The sequence below is a fragment of the Adiantum capillus-veneris genome, chromosome 4 (genome assembly GCF_014529385.1).
Source record: "Adiantum capillus-veneris isolate H3 chromosome 4, ASM1452938v2, whole genome shotgun sequence".
In the NCBI taxonomy this organism is placed as follows: Eukaryota; Viridiplantae; Streptophyta; class Polypodiopsida; order Polypodiales; family Pteridaceae; genus Adiantum; species Adiantum capillus-veneris.
This window is the reverse complement of record NC_140934.1, coordinates 74978087-74999123: the sequence shown is the minus strand read 5'-3', so window position 1 is coordinate 74999123 and position 21037 is coordinate 74978087. Positions and strand designations below refer to the sequence as shown.

Here is a 21037-nt window from a genome sequence, read left to right as displayed (position 1 = left end):
TCCTTGAACTCCTTGGTTTTCTTGTTGATCTGGTCATTGTCAAAAGAGGACGAGCTCTCCTTCTTTGAATGGCTAGATGGCCTTCCATGCCTGCTAGACTTTTTTCAAAAATCTACTTCAAAAGAATCTTGTCTTAAGTGCTTAGAAATTGAGGAACCTTCCTAGCACCCTCGAATACTTCAAATGGCGCCTTCCCCGTGTGTTGTTGTGGGTAAACTCCACCATGGGCAAATACTTTTCCCATTAAGTCTTCTGATTTGAAATATAAGACTTCAACAAATCCAATTTTATCTAATTGGCCATCTCAAATTGCCCATCTGTCTTCGGGTGGAACGAGGACGAGAACTGCAACCGTGTGCGAATGTTCTCTCAGATTGCCTTCCAAAATAAACTAGTAAACCGGGGATCTCTCTCCAAAGCAATGGACTCAGACATGCCTTATATTCGGAAAATCTGAGACAAACAGTTTCGCCAAATGGTCGAGCTTAACTGTCTTCTTTACCGGAATGAAGTGGGCTTGTTTATTGAACCCGTCGATGACTGTCCAAATGCCATCATGCCCACTTTGAGTCTTGGGGAGATCAAAGATGAACAGATGATGACGTGGCAGACTATATAGCAAAACTTGGATTTTGCGTTGATAAGTGCCACGTGGCAGCAATACGGATTTCCGCAAAACGCGTTGGCAGGTTGACATGGCTGCTATACTGAATTCCTCAAATTGCGCTACTTGCTTTTTGGAACAGATTTTTGGGACCAATTGCTTTTGGGACTTTTTGCTTTTGAGTTAGAAGCTTTTGGGGCTCTGCTTTTGGGGCATCCCCTGTAAGAATAAATAATCCCAAGGGGCCTCACTCTTCAGAGCATCTGGACGCAGAGTCTGAGAGCAGAGGACCCCTTCGGGTGTTGTAACTTTGCTTAAGCATTAATATAAAAAAGAAATACCGAAAGGGGCGCCAGGTTTTGGGGCCGATACCTCTGGGCACGGAACTACGCCGGGCCGTGTTGACTTAAATTTTAAAGTTGTGAAGTATTTTAAGTGATTCTCTCGTGTGTCGGGCTGGATTCTCGACTTGGGGTGCCCAAGCCTGTGACACTACACCGTATGTGCGGCCCACTTCAACATCCCATGACACATCAAGTGTGGGAATATGATGGGTCAATGCATAAAAATAGGGCGCCTAGCCAAAAAGACTGACAAGTGGTCGACGTGGATGAAATTTGAAACCCCCCCCCCCCCTTCCCCCCCCCTTCCCCCCTTTTCTTCAACACACCCACCCATACCCCATGCCTATATGGCTGGCACAGGTTCCATGGACACTGTAAGCGGTTGCTCACACTTGGTTGCCATTGGTGGATAGGATTGTCTAACTTGGGGCTGCAATTATCTGTAAAGGAAGCCCAATCATATGTAGCCCATGTGTAGACCATGTGAAACCATGTGTGTGTCCTGTGTGGCAAGCCTAGTCAGCAGTACGGATGTAAGGACACCTGCGATTATGTTGCAAATTTCGGGCCATTTAGCTAGCATCTGGGGATCTCAGCTACTCTAGTGGGCTTTGCTCCATCGGTACAGTCACCTCAAAATTGAGCGCTGATGCAAAAACACAGCACTCGAATTAAGTTACCGTGATGAAATCTCTTTCAAAAGCCTCCTGAAGTGTATTCTAGTGTTTGTAAGCGATCATCAAATTTACTTATCTGAAATCATGAGGGAATGAATAGAGGGGAGCAGATCTTGGAGACAAACACTTAGAGAGAAAGGAAGGGAGAGATAGAATGACCAAGAGCAATAATCCTTTAACTCGAGAATGCTTATACAAGTGGTTATTGCGAATGAGAGGGTAAGGGTCACCTTTACACAAGTAGAGGTGACCTAGAGGTATGCAAACATGGGGGCGCCCTAGATTGAGACCAGAGCTGGGGCTAGACAACCATGACATGCAACCTAGAATGTAACCATCTGGTGATGACAAATCTCCAACATGTGTGTGTGTGTGTGTGTGTGTACAATGAAAGAGAGAGATTGGCAATGCAGACTCTAGACAAACTCTTAACTATGCATCATGAAAAGAGATTACAAAGTCTTCTTTTATAGGCATAACTCACATGGTTCTCACCTCACATACACTCTCTTCTTGCTTCCATAATGGCTCATTAATGTGCACATGCACACACTTTGTTTTTAGTAAGTTGAGCGCGCGCACGCACGCACACAAGCTAGATTCAAAAACATTCAGACTATTCTGAACTTATGAAGGTATATTCAAGCTGACTATTTTATGTCATGATAAATGGTTTAAAACCCTTTTAGGTTGAGAAGAGATCGTACAGGGATTGTGCAAAGGAATCAAGCCCCACAATACCGCAAGAATGTATTGGTCTTCGAGACACTTATTTCCAATGCAAGCGGAGTCAGGTATGATATCAATACTAACTTAGAAGCTATTGATGGTGTATTAAAACAGTAAATATTGCACCGGAAATGGATCTACGCTTGACAAATTAAAGATAGTAAGATTCCTGACATTTATAGTTTCCCGGACATCTAAGCACGTTAGTGATCTTCAATCGTTAGGACTTCGTCTTCCAAAACCACAAGTTTGTTAGGGAAGGACATTATTATTAATATGCTAATACGAGGAAGATTTTTTATTCTTGTTTGAAAGTAGTATGGCGCTTGGAGGGTCTTTATGCTGGGTGTTGGGAAAGTGTAGTTCTAAGTCCACCCTTAAGCTAGGTTAAAACTTAATTGCTGCGTTTTCAAGAGAGAATGATGTAGCGTTTTTGATGATCATTTAGTGATTTCTTTATCCCTTTGTGCAAGTTTTTAGCCCCTCTTACAATTTGAAGTAGAGACTTTTCTGATATCATGAAGCTATACAGTTCATGCATTAATTATTGGAGTCTGTATTACTCAAACGTTTCTTCATATATGCTCTGACCAAGTAGTCTTGGGGATAGGATTTTGACTTTGGAGTGCGTGTTATTTGCCATGAACAGAATGTTTCTAGGTGAATCTAAATTCAAATGGCTTCTTTCATGCGAGTTCTCATCTGATTTCCATGAGGTTTCCTTTGGAAAGCCCGCCTCCTGCTTGAGTTGTTCTATGCTGCTGTTTTGCATTAAAACATGTTCAGCATGCTCTTCTTTCTTAGTAGCAAAACTGTTCAAATGTAGAATATTTCAGAATGTTTGAAACGTTTTGAAAGTTTTATACTGACTGGAACCTCAATTTATCTCAGCATTTGAGTTTGTTTTTTAGTAGTACTAGTGATTTGTCCAGTTGCAAATGGATGCACACTGGACAAGTTAGAGACCTAAGGCCTATTACAAGTTAAAAACCCACCCTCATTTCCTATTTAAAGAAAACCGTAGCCAGAAGCTTTGGCCCTGCCTTAAAAAGCGCTCAAAACCCAAACTCCAAATTATGGAAGGTTCCACAAAACGATTCATATTTTCAAGATCTCCGAAATGAGTTTCGGGCAACTAACGTGAAAGGCAATGGATGCGTATGCAACGTTACGGACAACTGTACGGATGTGTGGGCTGAAATGGAAGCATCACAGATGCTTTTTGTGAGAAATTCTATGTGGATAAAGATTTAACAGGCTGCTATTTGGATAAGTGGTTTTTAAAGATTTCTATTATGAGTTAAGTTTAGCAACATAACTTATGAGTTAAGTTTAGCAAGTTGTAACTTGGAGAGTGGACTCTCTGAGCAATCGTACTCTTTGCTTACAAATAAAGAAATACTGACAGGGGCACCTATTTGGGGGCTCATCATCTCTAAGGGAATTTAGGCTCTCACATGTCTCTATGCAAATGTTTTCTTGTATACAATTGCATTTCAAGTCTGGTTTAGCTATTCAACACCTGACATGTGGTGCTGGGGGGTTATAGTGGTATCAAAGCTCAATTGATTATCCTTTCATGTGCAATCCAAATGTATTTCTGGTGCAAGGGACTATTGCTACATCTCGGTGATCTGTTTTGCAGTGGCAGGAGAGAGTTACATGGTGCCTTGGGCTCTATCCAGTGTCTCGTTCAAAAGTTCCCTCGAGATGATTATCTCACTGATATAGAGTTGCATGCCTGACAGGAGCTCCTACATCTCTGGTTAGAGCAATTTGAATCGTGCATCATGCCTCAGAAGCTACATGGATTGCAAAAAATGATGACGTGACATGTGGCCCACCGTACAAGGAATCGACTAGAGAGACCTGGGGGTCACACTTTTTGATGGTTCTCATACAGATCCAGTTTTCTTGCTCACATCCTTGGGATATAGGCGATGCACTTTCCAGATGCTTCCAGCCACTGCACATCAGTTTAACCTCCATCCGTAGGATGCCGTTTTTACCTTGACATTATGGACTATGTGGAAGGCTCATTGTAACAGACTTGGACACTCCCAAGTCAAGAATCAATCACGAAAGCACCAAATAACCACTTCAAAACAATTCACAGTTCACAATAGATTTGCACTGGCCCGGCGGAGTTCCATGCCTAGAGATATTGGCCCCGAAGACTGGCGCCCCTTTCGGTATTTCTTTATGTATTAATCAATGTTCAAAGTACAAGAGAGCGGTTAGGGTTTCACTCTCAGACTCTGCGTCTAGATGCTCTGCAAAGTGTGAGCCCTTACCGCTTATTTATTGTTTACAAGGGACGCCAAAAGCAGAGCCCCAAAAGCTTAAAAATAAAGCAGAACTCTTTTCTCTCACAAGCTCCTCTCCGTAGGCTTTTAATAAAATAAAAGCAGTGGAACTCTCTCTCTCAATTTGCGTAGAGAAAACTTGATGCAAAAGCTGAAAATCAGCGCTGCAAAATCCGGGATTCTGCCATGTCATCATGCCAGCGCATTTCACGGAAATCAGTTCCTGCTGCCCTAGGGTTAGGGTTAGGGTTAGGGTTTATGACAGTTTTTAGGGTTAGGATTAGGGTTTCTGGCAGAAATTAGTGTTTGCAGGTTTCCAGAGTTAAGGTTTTTAGCAGTTCGGCTCTCGGGTAGACATGTCATCACTTTGTGACATACCCCCCGCTTGAAAGCATTGTAATCGCCCTCGATTACGCCTGCAAAACAGACAGAGACCATAAACTGTCTTAGCAGACACCGACTGTTAGTACCTACGTACTAGGAACACACATCTAGCACATGTATCAATCGACAGTCATATCACACGACATCACAGGACATCACTAGACATCACAGGACATCACATGACATTCAACATTCATTCGGATCTTAGACCATGATTTATCGGCAATGTAGCTAGCAATTGCATCTAGATCCAATCGGGACCTCATCGATGTCCGATTGACTAACCCCTACTGCAACCATGCCTATTCGAGATCAATCAGACCAAAATGCTGCAGTCATTTCGTCTATCAATTCCTGCACTTAAAAGAAGTCAAGAACAAATCAGTATCATAATCAGGAATTCCATTTCATAAAGTCATACAACAGAATACTGTCAGCTTTCAGTATCCCTGAAGCTCAAAGAGACATCAATGACTCTAGTATCAAAATCAAGGCATCTGTTGACAAAGGAGCGGAGTGACTCCCCTCTTGTGCATTCCACTGCACCAGATCTTCGGCCAAGCTGAATTCTGGGTTCCATTTGGAGTAGACTATGCTAAACCAAAAGCATTAAGGTAAAGTTTCACAATCTGAGGAGTATCTGCCAGGTCCTCCTTCTCCATCCACTTCGCATCCAATGCAGGATAGTTCTTGAACTTAACCAAGAACCGCCTTCGGACTTTACCTTTATTCTTCGTATCCTTATGTGCCAAAATCTGTTTAGGAACAAGGATCTCCTCGTTTTCTTCCACTTCGGGTTGCTCATTAGGCTCCCCATCATCGAGCACATCACCTTTAAAAGGTTTCAAGAGACTCACATGAAATGCATTGTGAATCCTCCAAGTCTCAGGCAGTTTCAGTCGGAAGGAGACATCATTTATCTTTTCAGCGATCTGGAAAGGTCCGTAGTATCGCATACTAAGCTTTGGAAAAAGCCTCTCCTTTCCCTTTTTCTTTCTCAGGCGTGCCTTTTGAAAACGTAAGCGCACCAAGTCATCCTCCTTCAATTTCAACTCGCGCCATGGCGATCTGCTGCCTTTTTCTGTCGTTCTTGAGATTTCTGCAAAGTCTTGCGAACCTTGGCAAAAGCCGTATCTAAGTTTCGCGTATATTCATTCGCTTCGAAAATCTTATCTTTCGTGCTTAGGAAGGGTGGAACCTTTGCAGCACCTTCAACAATCTCAAATGGCGCCTTCCCCGTCGAAGAGTGTATCGTGTTATTGTAGGCAAATTCCACCAAAGGTAAGTACTTTTTCCATTGAGTCTTCTGATCCGAGATATAAGACTTCAATAAATCTAGAACCACTGAATTGGCAATCTCAGATTGCCCGTCAGTCTGCGGGTGGAACGATGACGAGAACTACAACCGCGTGCCAAGGTTCTCCCAAATTGCCTTCCAAAACAAACTCGTAAATCTGGGGTCTCTGTCATAGTCAATCGTCTTAGGCATGCCATGTAACCTGAAGATCTGGGCCACAAACTGTCTCGCTAAGTGATCCGGCTTGACTGTTTTCTTTACTGGAATGAAATGAGCCTGTTTGCTAAATCTGTCAATAACAATCCAGATACCATCGTGACCACTCTGTGTTCTCGGGAGATCAAAAATGAAATCCATTGCAATACTTTCCCAGGGGCGGGTGGGTATGGGTAAAGGCTGTAATAATCCCTGTGCTTTATGCCTGTCAAACTTGACCTTCTGGCATACTAAGCAACTGCGCACAAACTCTTTCACATCCTTCTTGAGTCTCGGCCAAAAGAAGTATCTCTCTACCTCTTTCATGGTGGTAGCAATGCCGCGGTGACCCGTAAAAGGTGGACAGTGGCATTCAGTCATAACCTTTTCCCTCAACGGCTGTGTAACGCACAACGTGGTTTTTCTCATCAAGTAGCCATCTCGAATGGAATATCCCGCTACTGTCTCCCCATCCCGTATCCGTGTGAAAATGTCTGCAAAAGTTGTATCTGTAGCATACTGGTCGACCATATCCTCGAAGCTCCTATGATGTATCGCGGAAATAGCCAGAACCAACGGCTTCCGAGACAAAGCATCTACCACCACATTCTTTTGTCCCTGAACGTGGATAATCTGGAAGTGAAACTGTGACAAGATGTTCACCCACCGCATCTGCTTTTCCGAAAGCTGCTTTTGTGACAAGAAGTAGCGCAAACTCTGATGGTTTGTAAAGACAGTAAAATCCGCTCCGAGTAGGTAACGCCGCCACTGAGTAAGAGCATGGATAACCGCCAAAAGCTCTTTCTCATAAATCTGTGCTGTCATCTCCGGCGTTGAGAACAATCGGCTCTCGTAAGCAATGACATGGCCTTCTTGCATTAAGACCGCACCCAGACTACGACCACAAGCATCACAATATACTTCAAATGACTTCTGCAAGTCCCGCAAAGTCAAAACTGGTCCTGTAGTCAATTTCTCTTTCAATGTCTGAAAGGCAGTCACCTCTGTGGATCCCCACGAGAAAGGGACTCCTTTCTGTGTCAAGATATGCAAAGGGGAAGCAACCTCTGCAAACTTTCGAATGAACCGCCTGTAGTACGAACACAGTCCCAAGAAGCTTCTAACTTCATGGACATTCTGCAAATCGGGCCAATCACGGATAGTCTCTATCTTGGCCAGATCCATTTGCACTCCTGCTGCAGAGACAATTGTCCCAAAAAGTGTATCTCTGGTAGGAAAAATTCACTTTTCTTTGCATTAATCATTAACTTGTGATCTCGTAATGCCTGAAAGACCTGAAGCAGATGATCTTTGTGTTCTGCCTCATTCTTGGAGAAAACAATGATATCATCAAAGAAAGTGCCAACAAATAGCCTGTACTCTCGAAAAATCCTGTCAATCATCCGTTTAAATGTTGCAGGAGCATTGGTTAAGCCAAAAGGCATCACCAAAAACTGAAATAACCCAAAAGTTGTTCGAAAAGCTGTCTTGTAGACGTCTCCCGACGCGATCCTGATCTGATGATATCCACTCTTCAGATCAATCTTGCTAAAGCATGAGGATCCCTGTAATCTGTCGAGTATATCATCGATCCTAGGAATCAGAAACCTGTTCTTGATGGTGATTTTGTTGAGAGCTCTATAATCGATGCATATTCTCCAAGATTCGTCTTTCTTCAAAACCAACAACACTGGAGAGCAATACGGTGAAGTACTAGGCTGGACAAGACCCATTTCCAAGAGGTCTTTCACTTGGTTCATAATCTCTACATTCTGTGCTTGGCTCACAGGGTAAGGTGGCCGGTTAGGTGGTGTACTTCGAGGTATCAGATCAATGGTATGATCTTCAGCAGACTCGCCCTTCAGTTTAATATCAAGTACAATGGTTCTGCCCTTCTCTGTAGTCAATGTCGCTTTCCTCGCCCGATAATCGACCACGGCGTTGTTCTTGTGGTACCAGCGAATCTCTAAGAGAACATCACGACCCTCCAAAGGCATTATGAAAAGTCCTCATGCCCGAAATACCCCTGACAATGCAACTGAAGTTTGCCAATGACAAGTGTAATGGCTACGTCCCTGTCGGGTGCCGCTAGAACTGCCTCCGCAAGTGGTCCCATCCGATCGGGAGTGATCTCGAGCAGCGCCGCCAATTCCGGTGAAATGAAGTTGGCCTCGGCTCCTCCATCAAAGAAGATCAGGGCCTCTTGATCTTTCACTTTGCCCCAAGCTCGGCAAAGTTCTGTACTCTCGTCCATGGTGTTGGGATCGGTACCCACACAATCTGGAACCAGTCCTGTTTTCATCTTGCCTTTTCTGCCACGTTCCTCAGTTGCTCTCGAACTCTCAGGCTTGTCGTTCTTCCCCTCCCTGATGAAGCGAGCTCTCTCCTGAGGAGTAAGCTTGGGTCGTGCATCCTTCTTCTCTGGGTTGCTCTTTTCTCTTTCTACTTTCATTCCCAGAAGTCTGTTCGGCGCGTTGTGTCATGACCTCATCGGTGGGGTAGGTCAGACTGCCAGAGTGAATGGCAAAGCCCCGCTTCGCATGACTCAGCAATTCCTGAATAGAAGCTGACTACTGTTCCAAGCAGTGATCTCGGATCTCTGTAGGTAGACCCAAGGTGAACCGCTCAATCTGTTCTCTGAACGAGATCTTCTTGAATGAAGAGGCGGGTAGAAAAGAGCTCCAGAATCTCTCACAGTAAGCATCCATTTTATCTCTCTTGGTCATCCGAAGATGGTTCCAAGCAGCTCGTATGTCGCGTTCATACTCTTGCGTCAACCAAGAAGAAATAAAAAGCTTCTCAAATTTCAGCCATTTAACTGGCGCAGTCTTGTTTAAAAGAAGCGTGGACCACCAAGTTCGAGCATTCCCCTTAAAGTAAGAGGCAGCTCTCTGAATCTTGGAGTGCTTTGAGTCAGGGTAGAATCCGTACGTACGTACGGTACCATTCCGTACGGTACAACCGTACGGTACGGTACAGTACGGCATAAAAAAAAAATTGGCCGTTTTCTGCTCGGACAAATTCTGCTAGGGAGCGCTTTCAGATGGGCTTATTAGTGTGAAGGGGGGAAAGCCTTAGGCTTTTTTAATCGACCACTGTAGCAAAAGAGTCTCTGTTCTGTTACAAAGAAGTCTGCAGAGCAGTGCACAGAGTCCTGCAGAGCCAAGCTACGCGCGTGAAAAGGTACTGCTTCTGCCACCATGCACTCCGTACTCTTCTAGCACTCCGTACTCCTCATGTGTGTGCACTCTTTTGCATTTGCAATGTGCAGGATTCATTATGCCGTGTAAAACCAACCCCAACTGGTCGCTCCACACCAATGTGTTGAGCATCATCACGACCACTTCTCAGCAAGGTTCTGGCACACGCTTATGGGAATGCAAGTATTGTGGGGACCAATACACCAACACTATTACGCGAGTCAAAAAGCACTTGACGGGCATCGGGTGCACTGATCAGATTGGTGCATGTGAGACAATACCACCACCTTTGAGGGAGCAGCTTATTCAAGAGTATTTTCCTGTTGGTGCTCCTGGTTTGAGAGGTGCTCCCAGCACACAGGATGCTTTACATGATGCTTTTGTTGGAGAGCTGGAGTCTTTAGGTGCGGAGACAGAGGTTGGAGGAGGTTCGGCCTCCATGCAACCCCCTACTTCTAGGAAGAGAGCACGTGTTGGTGGTGAAGGTGAGGATTCCTTGCCACGTGAAAAAGGTACCTCTGAAACACCAACGCAGACCACTTTGCCTAGTCGCATCTCTTCTCAGGCTTGGGTGAAAGTGCGTCAGAGGGTGGCAGAGATGGAGATATGTTGCAATCTTATTGAGTGCAATATATCTTTCAATGTTTTGCGCACAGATCAGTGGAAAAGAATGGTCCATTGCACAGGTGGGGCCTACTGAGACATGGACAGGTCTTGATTACACAAAGATGCGCACCACTATGTTAGATGAACAAAAGGCCTTAATTGACAAGGCACTTACGCCTGTGAAAGCTGGATGGAAGGAGTTTGGATGCACCATTATCTCATATGGTTGGGCAGACATACGCAGACGACACATAATCAATATCCTTGTGTCTTCTGCTTTGGGCACCTATTTCTTGCGTGCTGTGGATGCAGGAAAAATAGGGGAAAAGATTTCGGCTGAGTTTATTTTTGGTCACATCAAAACAGCCATAGAGGAGGTTGGCAAGGAGAATGTTGTGCAGGTGGTGACAGATAATGCAGCTAATTGCAAGGCAATGGGATTTATGGTGGAGCAACAGTTTCCTGGCATAGTGTGGACTCCATGTGCTGCACATTGTTTGGATTTGCTCATGGAGGATATTGGCAAACTTTCATGGGTGCAGCCCATAGTTGCAGATGTAGTCAAGGTCACCACATTCTTTCGCAAGAAACATCAGGCTCTTGCTATCTTCCGTAGCCATAGCACTTTGGATATGGTTCGACATTCAAAAACCAGGTTTGCCTACGTTTACTTGGTTTTACAGAGGCTCTACAAACTTAGAGATCCACTACTACAGACAGTGGTGGATCCAAAATGGCGAGGCATGTCAAGATCACAGGATGAATCTACAAAATACTTGCAGAGGCGGATCCTTGATGAGAGCTTTTGGTAGGAAGTGCATGCTCTTTCAGTGGCACTCAAGCAAGTCTACGTCCTCCTTCGATTGACGGATATGGAGGGATTGACCTTGGGACTAGTCTATCATCTGTTTATGCAGATGAAAGACCACGTTTCCAAATGCGATCTGTTGACTATTGATCGGTAAGGGTTCCTCATGTTCTAATGGTTGTCTGTTTTAATCATCAAGTCTAAGTTATAACTTGTATTGACAAGTTGTTTTGATATTTCAACCGATCAGATTTATTGGGATGTGTTGAGAGCCGCTGGACTTTCATGAGCAGTCCCATACATGCGATGGTTGCCGTGCTTCATCCTCTCTACAGGTCGCCAGAGCTATGGAGTGATACCTTGCTTAGCACAAAACAATCAGAGTATGTTGGGCTCATGTTTTCAGAGGATGATCAGCGTGGGATAGACAAGGAATTCACCAACTACATGAATGGCATTGGCGCTTCTTTCACGAGAGCAGTTTCTTTGAGGAAAGAAGCCACAAAGTATCCTTTGACGTGGTGGCACTCGTATGGGAGAGTTGGTCTTCCCAACCTCTCACGCATTGCTCTTCGTATCCTTTCTCAGGTTAGGAAACTGCCATCCATGATTACATTGTATATATCATTTTAAACTTCTAACTTCATCTTATATTACTTGACACTTGTCACTCTCTTGCTGATGATTGCGCTCTTGCTTGAGCACTGAGCAGGATTGCTCGGCTGGAGCATGTGAGCGCAATTGGAGTGCTTACTCTCTCATACACACGAAGATTCGAAATCGCCTTAGCACTTCTCAGTTGGAGAAGTTGGTGTATTGTAGAGCCAACATGAGGTCGTGCGGAGTTACCATTCTTTGGGGCAACCCAAACAAGTAATTATCTTGATGTTGGCCACTGTAAACTCAACTTGCAAGCATATGCCATAAATAAGTCAGTTTAACTTTATTTTACTCTTCAGCAGGTTGATGCGACAGAGCTGAAAATGGTAGATGATCCTAGACCAGAGGAGGTGGACCGACAGATTAGAGACGAGCAAGAGCAGATTCTCAGAGAGCTGCATAGAGAGCTCGAGAGCGTGGATCGTCGTGTGAGTAGATCACGTGCACGAGCTCTTAGCCTTCCTCTATGCACGGTGGGAGGAGATCCAGACACTGTGAGACGAGAGAGTATTCGCAGGGGGAAGCTTCCTATTCGCTCCATTCGCAAGCGAGCGAATGAAGCTGTCCGGCTCATCCATGCAGAGATTGCTGATATGCATGCATGAGGAGGCTTGTGGTGCAGAGGTGCTTGTACCAGAGTTGACATATGCTGAGCCTGACCCTGAGTTTGATGAGGAGGGCAATGTCCTTGATGATGGGGGCTTGCTCTCTACTGACGATTCATCTTCCGCATCTGACACAGACTTTTGAGGCCGCACGTCTTAGTGCACACTGGTGACTGCATGCTTTGGAGGACAAGCTGCAGTAGACTTTTATTGTTATTATGGCATTGTAGTATTTCACAGTACTTTGTTTTGGATCTTGATTCAGTTTGTATGGTATATGCCGACTTCTGGCTGATGCCATGGACATGATGTTTGTAGTTGTTATTTGGTTTTATGATTTATGGTCATTGGTTTTCTCATTGAGTATTGAGTCTTGAGTCATTAAGTTTTATGATCAATATGTTCATTTTAAGCATTGCATTGTTAATGAGGTTGAATTTTGAAAGGTCTGTGAACTTAAATTTAGTGTAATTGTCTTTTTTTACAAATGGTACGTACCTATCACGTACCTAAAGGTTGCTTCAGTACGGAAGTACGTTCCGTACGTACCTAAACCGTACCGTACGCTACGTACCTTTCCACCTTGCTTTGAGTAGCGTCCTCCCGCGAAAGCGATGTCAAACTGCTGTATAAAAGACAAAGCCTTCGAAGCATCTTTGTATCCTGAAAAAGTGTCAAATTTGATCGACTGTCCACCTTCCTTAAATTCTCGAACTTTCTTGCTTTTATCTTCCAGAAAGTCATACTGGTTGGCTTTATAAAAATTCTTCTTATTCGCATAAGATTTTCCGTCATCAGAGTCTAAACTATCCATAGACGAGTCCTCTGTAGAACTGTCACTCACTGGGCGAGATTTAGATTTCTTTGCCTTTTTCTTGCCCTTTCCGAAGCGTTGTTTCTTGCTTCGCTTTTCATCTTTTCTGTCTTCTTCGCTCGAATCTAAAGAGCTAGAAGAAATGTCAGAAGAAGAAGAAGAAGAACTGGGTACTTCTTCAAATCGAACAGGCTTCTTCTGTTTCTTTGCTTTGTCAAATGTCGACTGCTGCCTCTTTTGCCAATTAGTGCTGGTCTAGGTTTGCTTATATACAAACTTACTCAATTTGCCCTACCTACTTTCCAACAAAAGTCACTTAAAAATAATAAGTGAAATGTAAAAAATAGGTAAAATAGGCTAGATGCATTGGAAAATTCCCCTGAAGGATTCTGATGGATTCTACTGGGAATGCTTATGATCATGTTGTGTGCAACCAGAGGATATGCATCTACACTAAGTGCCTGGGCATGCATGGTCTGCGAACAGACTCACAAAAGTGTCAGATCACCTTCTAAATCTAGACTGACTGGACTGAGTGAAACCCTTGTTATGAAGTAGCTTGTCCATGGACACATAGGGTTGGATGTGTCACGTGACATCCCCTCCTTTTCAAAGTGAGGTACTGGTACTGAACTGTATGGCGTCAAGGGAGATCGCCAATAGCTGCCGAAATCCTGGAAGGAACTCTTTGCCGGCCCACTCTAATGTGTGGGTCGTGCAGTACTTGAACTTCATAAAGGTCTGCAACGCTTGCTTCTTTGGGCCGCGCCGAAAGCGACACAAAGTCTTCTTCAATGCTTCAACTTCTTCTAGAGTCCTGCTTCTTCCTTCTTCAAGAATCTCCATGGGTGAAAATTCCTGAAACCACTTCCTAGGTCGATGTCGACGACGGAAATGGCAAGACCGACGCTATGGCTGAAATCTGCTACTCTTTATCTGCTGTCCTAAAAACGCTATTGCTGAAATCTGAGGCTGAATGGCTGCTGTCCTCAAAAACGCTAATGGCTGAGACGATCTGACACTAAAAACGCTTATGTGGGCAGGTTCTTAATGGCTGAAAACTGCTGGTCTTTAGGGCTTCATAGGCTGAAAACCTGCTGGTCTTTTATGCTGAAAATCTCCATGGTTCTGAAAAACGCTAGGGGACTGAAGTTGTCGTGCGGAGTAGCCTTGATGAAAAACGCCAGTGGTTGATGTCCTATGGCGATGATGCCTGCTGAAAAACGCTAGTGCTGATGTCGATGGAAAACGCTAGCATGGGGAGTCTTCTGCTTGGAGGGAAAACCACCAAGGGGGTTCTTGCTGAGAAGTTGCCTGTTGAGCGATGGAGCTCTTGCTGCCGCTTCTGCCAATTAGTGCTAGTCTAGGTTTGCTTATATACAAACTTACTCAATTTGCCCTACCTACTTTCCAACAAAAGTCACTTAAAAATAATAAGTGAAAAATGTAAAAAATAGGTATATTAGGCTAAATGCACTGGAAAATTCCCTTGAAGGATTCTGATGGGAATGCTTATGATCATGCTGTGTGCAACCAGAGGATATGCATCCACACTAAGTGCCTGGGCATGCACGGTCTGCGAACAGACTCACAAAAGTGCAAGATCACCTTCTAAATCTAGATTGACTGGACTGACTGAAACCCTTGTTATGAAGTAGCTTGTCCACGGACACATAGGGTTGGATGTGTCATGTGACACTCTGCCTGCCAAAGAGAGCCGTGCCGAACTCCAGTGAAGCAACTTCCTTCTAATGGACAGGAGGGGGGGAGCAATCTGCTGCTCAGGAGACAAGTCCAGGCCAACCTGACAGTGCAAGTAGCGAACTGCAGTCCATGGGGAAATCCATTTGAAACCCTCACCCGATGACCAAGCAGGCGTAGGAGCACTGCCAACCCAGAAAGCAATTGTCTTTCTCCAGTTGATCAGTGCGCATGATGCACAACAAAACACCTCCAGAGCCTGCTCACACCTGTGCAGATTGGCCTCTTGGCCAGAGTTACCAGGGAACGGCCCCTTGTGGCTGGGGCGTTCCAGAGGGTTTTCATGGCCCGGAACGGCCAGACATTCCGCAGGAGGATTTGGTACTGGAACGGCCAGCCTGGAACAGCCTGGAACGGCTCGGAACGGTCCAGAACGGCTAGGAATGGCAAATTTTTGAGCTTTATCTTGTGAGGCTCCCCCTTCTTAAATGCCCTTCCCCCCACCCCTTACCTTCATTGTGCACACAAGCTTTCAAGGGTCAAAGCTCAAGCTCTACCCTCTCGAGTCTCGAGTCTTGACTCTCAAGCTCTAGCCTCGTTAGTCTAGACTCTAGACTCTAGAGTCGACAAGGCTCTCTGCCTCTCCCCCTCTCTCTCAAGCTCTCTCAAGAGTCGAGTCTCCCACTTTTAAGCTCTCTCTCTCTCTCCCCTCAAGCTCTCAAGTCTATACGACACACGTTGGCCATAGTAAGGTTGAATGGTCTTCAAATCAAGTTTTTTGTGAGTATTAGAGTTAAAGGACTCTGACACTACTATTATTCAATCACACAGAGCTTAAAATTGCATTATTTGGGTGTTTTTATGCCTCCCGTTCCGCGCCGTTCCCGTTTCGGACCCCTCACCGTTCCCCCGTTCCGCTGGGGTTCCCGTCGCCGTTCTTGTTCCGTGTTTCGGGTAACTATGCTCTTGGTCCTCCAAGTACAAGGCTGAGTCGTTGGCAAACTCAGCGTCAAGAAGCTCATCTGCCCTGATAGGGAGCTCAAGGCCATGCAGGCCAACTTGCTGAGAAGTCATGCTCATCGCCTCAGCATAGAACAGAAAGACGAAGGAAGCAAGAAGGCAACCCTGTTTGACCGGACGCGTGAGCAAGAAACGCTCCCCTCGTCCCCCTGCCAAGAGCACCTGACTGTGCGCACGCCCGTAGAGAGCTGACACACATCTGATCCAAGCATATGTGAAACCCATCTTGCGTAGAGTGCCCTCCAGGAAGTCCCAGTCAACTCTGTCGTAGGCCTTCTCAAAGTCGAGACGTAGTATCACCAAATCCTCTCCTCGGAGACACATGAGTTCAGACGCCTCCCAAAAAGTGAAGATGTTATTAAGGATACTACACTCCTTGAAAAAATCTGTCTGGGTCCCATGTATAATGCTCTCAAGTAGTGGCTGGATCCTCAAACTTAGAGCCTTTGCTAGAATTTTGTAGGATGGGTTGAGGACGGTAATGGGTCGCCACTGTCGAATCTCATCCAAGGAGCCTTCCTCCTTGGGAATCAGGTAGATCAAGTCCTCGCTCATGTTGTGCGGCATCTCGCCAGTGTGCAAAATGTACTGGAACGTGCTGCAGAGATCTGAACCAAGCAAGTCCCAGTACTCCAAGAAAAAGTTGGGAGACAAACCATCCTCCCTTGGACAACTAACACGGGGGAGTGCTTTAAGGGCCTCATGGAGCTCCTCTAGCTGGAGGGGAAGCTCAAGTCTCTGTCGCATCTCCTTGGTAACAAGGCAAGGCATCTGTGCCCAAACCTGCTCTCTACATGCATCCTGGCGCTCTGACTGAGGGTCAGCTGACAACAGATCGCGGTAGAAGTTAGTAGCAACTACTCGCATATCCTCAGGCTCTGAAGCAATTGATCCGTCAGGTCTGCTCAACTGACTAACACTAGTGTGCGCATGGCGTGGCCGACTGTCTCAAAAAGCCTCCCAGTAACTCTATCACCCACCTGGGTCCACTGAGATGCCTGTCGATGGAAGGAAAACTCATGGCGCCGCTCCTCAATGCTAGCCAACTCCTGCCTAGCTTGCTGCATCCGCTCCTCCAACCATGGACTGTTTGGATGTTGCTCCTGCATTTTCTGTAAGGAATCAGTGCCCCGTTGAAGACGCTTCTCCTCCTCCCTTGCTGCAGCCAAGCGAGCTGCAGACTCCCGAAGGAAGAAGCGACTAAGCGTTGCTAGTCCAGAGGCCACTCTACCAACAGGGGTGTCCTGTGTGTCCAGACTCTCTGTCCAAAGTGCCTCCACTCACTCTCTAAGCTGTGGATCCAACAAGATCCTCTTGGGGATGCGTAGCATCGCACCCCCCCTCCTCTGTCTGTCTGTCACTGTGAGAATCACTGGCGCGTGGTCGGAAAAAGTAGTCCCTGCTAGGATGCAAACAGATCCCCGTAAGTCGCAAATGTGGTCATTGGCGTAGAAGCGATCCATCCTAGATAGATTCACTCCTCCTACCCTGCGGTCAGAGCGAGAGAAATACAAGCTGTCTTGGGGTCTCACAAAACCTGAGTGCTGCCAAACATCAGAAACCCTCGTAGTCATACACAGCCGCTCCCAAGTTGCCAACTCAGGCCCGTGCACCGTAGCATGGCCACCTCCAATCCTGTCAGAGGGGTCCTTCAACATGACGTCCCCCCCAACACACCACTGCTCTACAATGTGCATGCGGCAAGGATTCAACAACATGAGACCAAAACTTTGCTCATGCACTTGCGCATATATGTTCAGGAAACCCATGAGGCAACCCTGAACCTGCATAGTAATCCACTGAGCTCTGCCTGGCACAATAATACCTCTGCCCACAATGGCCTGCTGCCAAGAATGCCCAATAGTCATACATACCCCTCCCTCGATACCTCCCGGTCTAAATGCAGCTAACCAAAACGTCTCATAGCGACCACGCAAAATCGGACCACATCGTCTAATGCGGCTCTCGCACAGATGATGCTCCTGTAGCATAAGAATATCAATCTCACGACCCACAAGGCATCGTTGAAGCTCCTGATGCAACGAACCCCTCTGACATTGAAACTGGGTCCTCCTAATCCCTGCACATTCCATGAGACGATCCTCATGGTGTCAGTGAGAAAGAACAGATGTTGCAACAACAGCCAACCTTGCTATCTTTGAGGCAGGTTTGGATGGGGAGTAATCTGCATCCGAGCGACCTCTAGACAAGCGCGTCTGAAATGACTGACCCACCCAAGGCCCAGGCCGAGCGTGCAGCCCGTAGGGCTACATCCTCTATCCAAGAATCCTCATGTACAAATACATAGCAAGGGGGGCTCTGAGTGTGAGCAAACAAATGCACCACAGTGTGCCTGCAACCTGCTGCATCCGGCAGCGGCACACTGAACTTGGCTAGAGGTCAAAGTGTTTGTACCAGATCTGTCACCCCTAGGTCCCCTGTATGGTGTGAGAACTCGGTGGCCTGGACGTGGAGCCAGTCAAAAACTGTTTGTAGGGTCCACTTTGTAGGATCCCTGCCGCACAGCGGAAAGGAGAAACCTACCGCTGTATCTAGAGCCTCAGTGCCTCGAGCTGCTAGAAAGAGGACGTGGACTTGAAAGCAAGCCTCCTCCAGGTCGGGAGAAGAATCTCCTAAGAATCGTGTGAAGCTGTCGAAGAAGTCCTATTGTTTGCGAATGTGAAAGCTGGTCAAACCCCGAGGGACTGCTGCAAAAGGAGAAGTCTGAACCAGAAGAGACGGCCTCAGATAGGGCTCTCCCTCCCGAGCCATGCGGCTCGTGGCGAAAGCACTACCAAAAGAACACCTCGTTGTAGATGTATGTCCCGTCCCCTGCGTCTAAGGAGGAGTGAGGGATGGGTCGGGAGATGAGGCTGAGGGCCCCACTGGGGAGAGAGGAGCGGGAGGCGGGGGTGAAGGTGGAGAAGGGGGAGGCGGAACGGAGGCGTCTGATGGTGGAGGAGGGGGAGGCGGCGTGTAGGGAGCCTCCTCAGCGGGGTCCTTCTGAAGGGGGTCAAAACAGTTCCCTGTCAGAACCCAATTTCTACTGAGATGCAGGAGGTCGGCCACCAGGGAGAGCAGTGTGGCGAGCTTGTTCTTGTCGACGGCGGCCAAGCACCTGCTACCAATCGTCAGCTGTCTGATCGCTTGCTTACAGTCAGCTGTTTGATTGTTAGCCTTTGTCAAGGTACCAGCCTGTGTGTCCTGGGTATCTGCCTGCTGGGCATGCTCAGTCTTGGGAGGCTGCACATGCGCTGTGGGTCGAGATCTCCTGCAAGGACAGGCCTTTGCTAAGTGGCCCATTTGCCTGCAAAACGAAGCACTGATTCGGGAGACTCGAATACTCTACACTCTGTTTGATCTAGCCCCCGCTCACACGAGGCAACAATATCACCTTCGGGAGGGAGTGTGTGTCTCGAACAAGAACTCGCGCAGTAGGTAAACCTGCGGCGTTGGCCACAACTGAAGCTGCAGTGCGCGGTGACTCCAGAAGTGTCCCGAACATGGAACCAATCCTGGGAAGAAGAGGGAGGTACTCCCTCCTGAGGCTTGGGAAGCAGACCGAAATAGGCAAGTCGGCCTCCTCCTCAAGCACATCTATAGTACGGTCGAAACCATGATGCCATCGTCTGAAGCAAGCTCGAGGTGCTCGGATACAGAGCGGGCTCATCGATATCACCTTTGCCGTCATCTCTGGAGACTCGAACTCTATGTGATAATACCCTCTCTCGAGGATTTGGACATCGGTGATCTTGCCCACATTGGAAACAGCAGCGAGCCAGCCTTGATGCTAGGGTAGAACCTTTGTCAAATTCTTATAAAATAAATCATTCAAATGCTTTATTAATAAGTTTGACCAGGGCTAAGTTTCTTGGTGAAATTGCCGCACATCTACGGTCTAGGAATCGGATTGACTCAGGGAATGGCCCATTGGATTCCTCTAACCTAAAACTACATGCACGTAACTCTTTGGGGAGCAAGCATTGCAAAACTCTATCGACGTATGGATTGTATACTTGGCCTTATATTGTTGTGCTTCCTTTGATTTCCACCGGGTCAAAAAAAAAAATGACGTGCTCGCTGCTGCTGTGTTAGCCCTGCTGCGCCATCGCCCCCCCCCCCCCCGCGCTGCCCGCTGCCCTCCTCCCCCCCCCAAGCGCTGCCTTATCCTCAGCTGGCTGCCTCCTGCCTGCCCTCAGCCCCCGCCGTCCCCCCTCGCGCTGCCTTTGTCCGTGCCCGTCCGCCTGCCCTCAGCCCCAGCTGCCGCTGCCCGCCGCCTTATCCCTTGCGCCCGTTCGCTGCCTGCCCGCTTGCCCCAGCCCGCTCCCCCCCCGCCTCGGCCCGCTAGCCCGCCCGTTGTGTTTCTCCTCATCGGCAACTCCCTGCAATTCGGCACTTTCGGCACCTGTTTCAATTCTTTGGAGCAGTGTTTGGCGCGCCCAATTGCAGCACCCTCCCGTCGCCCCCTTCTTACGCCACAGCAGTAGACACAGATGGAGACTCCAGCTTCGCCACGAAGGGACTCGCCAGGAGCCCCCTCGCCCGACCCCGTTGAGTCCATCATTCGACTTGCTCTCTTGCCTACAGAGCAAGCGAGCCTTGCCGCAGAGGTAGAGTGATTGCAGGCGACCTCGGTCATCTGTAAGATTCTCGGCACCCGACCTAGCAGAGGAGAGCTGCGAGATCTTCTCCAGGCCCGCCTTCTCGCAGAGGTGGGCAAGATCTTGGATGTCCAGATTCTTGGACGGGGTTACTATCAGATCGAGTTTGAGTCCTCCGAGATGGCGTCCAAGGTCATTGCTATGAGTCCACTGGCCACCCGAGCATCACGTGCCCACTCTCGACAGTGGCGACATGGTTTTGACCCAGCTTCGGATGTTTTAGTAGAGGAGGCAGACATCCCCATTTCAGTCTGCTTTCCGGGATTACGGAGGGAGTACTTACCACTTCTTTTCAGGATCGGTTCCGCCATTGGGAGTGTCCTGGAGACACCTCGCACGGCAGCATCAGTAGCTGCCAAGGCTGCTGGCATTCCCTCAGTTCGAGTTTTAGTCAGAGATACCCACACACTCCCGAAGGTTATCCTT

General features: G+C 47.1%; 1 protein-coding gene and 1 pseudogene across 2 annotated transcripts in view; both read left to right on the top strand.

Moving 5' to 3' along the window:
- The window catches only part of LOC147459427 (cytochrome C oxidase assembly factor), a 50320-nt gene that overhangs the window by 13915 nt on the left and 15368 nt on the right, over window positions 1-21037 (top strand). The window contains exons 2-3 of one of the 2 annotated variants that reach the window (XM_086509828.1): window positions 2315-2419; window positions 4103-4186. In XM_086509828.1, coding sequence (XP_086365954.1) covers window positions 2315-2419; window positions 4103-4186 — 189 coding nt within the window. Of the gene's footprint in view, window positions 1-2314; window positions 2420-4102; window positions 4187-21037 lie in introns of those variants that run through there. The other variant, XM_086509830.1, reaches the window with a different exon arrangement.
- On the top strand, window positions 11436-12694 carry LOC147459428 (uncharacterized; annotated as a pseudogene).